Here is a 2,914-nt window from a genome sequence, read left to right as displayed (position 1 = left end):
AACTGTAACTTCATGAATAAAACTAGCTTAACAAAAAAATCCTAAATAATGTGGTAATTAAACGGCGGACGGATACTGTAAACGTGTTTTATTTATTTATTTATTAACACTTCGTTACATTACAATATAAAAAAATTGAACATAATTAAATCAAAAGGCGGGCAACTGGCGGCCTTATCGCTTTCGAGCGATCTCTTCCAGGTAACCACTGTGAGTAAAGAAAAAAGTATTAAATTACATAAGATAGGCTAGAAGTGCATGTTATTCACAGTTATTAAAACAAAACTAAACAGGATTTTTTAAAATTAATGTATTTATAAAAAGGAGCATAAATTAAACATAATATTGCTTTATAGTTTATTATCTCAATACATCTTTACTTAAGAGGATTGCGTTGTAGTTTCAACTGCTGTGGGTTGAGGATAGCTAATATCTACAGTCTGTTTCATACTCCTGACTGTCATATTATCTGCGATGCTTTGTCTTCCTAAACGGATACTAACCGGACCTGTTGGGAAGAATCTACTAGAGAACGTTACTTCTCCGTTACCACAAAATAGTTCTATGGAACTAGAATCGATATACAATCTCCAGGTCAATTTGCCTAAAGGTCTCCAATTTGTACGTCGCACAGCGTCTTTTCCTCCACGATCGAGAGTAATAGTCCCTTCTTGACGATCATAACTAATTTGCACTTGATTTCCTTCTGATTCAATAAACACGTCCAAATTCTGCAGTGGCGAAGATCTTATCAATATTTCGGCCGTATTGTTTACCAATTTTATAACTTTGCCACCTCTAGTTAGACCCGTATGGAGAAGTCGTCCTCTCGCAGCATCTATATCTTTAACCGGTTTCTGTAGTAAAATACCATTTTTTCCGAGCTTTAGTCTTCTAGCTAAGGTCATTTGCCCTGCGAAACCTTGATTCATTTCAGGATAATTTTGATCCCACATATCCATCCAAGCTATAACAATTCTGCTACCATCTTCATCTAGCGTAGTTTGAGTTGCGTAGAAGTCATGTCCATGATCAAGTTCTTGAAACTCATACAACGGAGTAAAGGTTTTGGTGTCGTAACTGAAGTCACCAATTATGTGTCCAGTTTGGTATAAATTTTTATATTTATCACCTTCGGGTTTGACACCTTGTGGCGAAAAAAGTAGTACCCAGTGGCCATCCAACTCGAAAAAGTCGGGACATTCAAACATATATCCTAGTCTACCATCTGATTCTAGTAGTATAGATGCCTTTTCCCAGTTAATTTTATCAGAAGATTCCCACAGTAAAATACGACCTAGAGTTTCATTTGACTCGCCTTTAAATGAATTACCTAAAACCATGTAGTACTTATCGCCGTGTTTCCATATTTTTGGGTCTCTTAGGTCTGGTTGAAATTCACTTCCATTTATGATAGGATTCATTTCATACTTTGCGATATTGTACCCATCGTCGCTAGTTGCCAATGCTTGATATTGACTATGATCTGGAGTTTCACCTTCGTGATTAACGTTTCCTGTGTAATACAAATACATTTTTCCTGCGTCAACCAGACAACTTCCAGAAAATACGCCACCGTCATCGTACCATTGGTCAGGATTTATTGCAACAGGAAGGTGTTTCCAGTGAAAGAAGTCGGTACTAACAGCGTGGCCCCAGTGAACGATTCCAGGTCCATAGCTACTGTATGGATTGTGTTGATAAAAGAGATGGTATATCCCGTTAAAAAAGCAGAATCCGTTAGGATCGTTCATCCATCCTCTATCAGGTGACAGATGGTAATTAGGGTACAGGTTGTTCGCAGATGTAAATCTGGAATAAACGAAAATAAATGATATAAGCTTAATAATCATTGTAATGCAGCTAAATGACAACCTTCGGATAGCGAATAAATCATTTCCTGGTGGCAAAACATTTATATGATGAAGCAAGGTCACCTTGTCTTTGCAAATTGTTTGTATTACGTATATATTTTTGAATTACATTGAATTAGAGATGGTTGATGGTTTTGAATATGGTATAAATTATGAAATCGTTTGTATTCAAATATTACCATGATAATAACTCTTTGTTCATGTTATTCTCATTTTCATATTAACAGAGATTCTTGAGATTTACTAATAATTTCTATTGCAGAACATATATTATTGTTACAATAATGTAATTCAAGAACCTGTATTCTGCTAAAGAGAAAATGCTTCGAGGAAAACTTGACAATATCTCTTGAATATTATTTGTGATGTAATTTGCAATTCGTTACGAAGGCCCCTATTAAAATCTAGTCTTAGGAATTACCAACAATTACAAACTTCGTAGAATAAAGGTATTAATAAGTCTCGAAAATAAGTTTGCTCAACTTTGTTTAAAATATACCTAAATCATAATGAAACACCGGCCCCTATGTTGGCTTACAGTTGATATTAAATAAATAAAATAAACAGTACGAACAGACCTTTGTCTTTTTTATGCTGCCTACTTTATATTTATCAATTCTAATTGTTAGGAGTTTAATTTATATAAATTAACAATTTTATATACTTCTATTAATTAATTTATTTATTACGTTGTTAAACTAGGATATATTTATAACTTAGTATATAGTCTTAACCTAAACTTTTATTAAAAATAAACCCCTGTACCCTGGACCCTGTGGCAGACTTCTCTAACTCCGGCTGTGTTTCCTCGATGTACTGCGATGCTTATTTACTGGTAAATAGTATAAACAGGTAATGTTTACCAGGCATCAACTGTATTTGTACCCAACCCTCTAAATGGTCCAAAACAGATTATTTTAAAATGATTATAATACCATGCCCTGAATAATAACAATATTCAAGGTACAAATAAAGGTATTCCTTTAAAGCCACCTGATTTCAATAAATCAAAAGCTGCTTTCATAATTTGTAGTTTGATT

The 2,914-nt window shown here is 34.1% G+C and overlaps 1 protein-coding gene across 1 annotated transcript; it reads right to left on the bottom strand.

Moving 5' to 3' along the window:
• Positions 1–343: 343 nt before the first annotated feature.
• Positions 344–1,876, bottom strand: LOC123711254 (sucrose-6-phosphate hydrolase-like). The gene has a single exon (XM_045663753.1). The coding sequence runs from the start codon at positions 1,851–1,853 to the stop codon at positions 381–383; it is 1,473 nt and encodes a 490-aa protein (XP_045519709.1). The 5' UTR covers positions 1,854–1,876; the 3' UTR covers positions 344–380.
• Between the last annotated feature and the right edge of the window lie 1,038 nt (positions 1,877–2,914).

The sequence above is a fragment of the Pieris brassicae genome, chromosome 6 (assembly GCF_905147105.1).
Source record: "Pieris brassicae chromosome 6, ilPieBrab1.1, whole genome shotgun sequence".
NCBI lineage: Eukaryota > Metazoa > Arthropoda > Insecta > Lepidoptera > Pieridae > Pieris > Pieris brassicae.
This window is presented reverse-complemented; position numbering and strand designations above follow the sequence as displayed.

Bases quoted from the DNA above. Each gene is read 5' to 3' on its own strand.
- LOC123711254 (XM_045663753.1), bottom strand. From the start codon at position 1,853: ATGATTATTAAGCTTATATCATTTATTTTCGTTTATTCCAGATTTACA.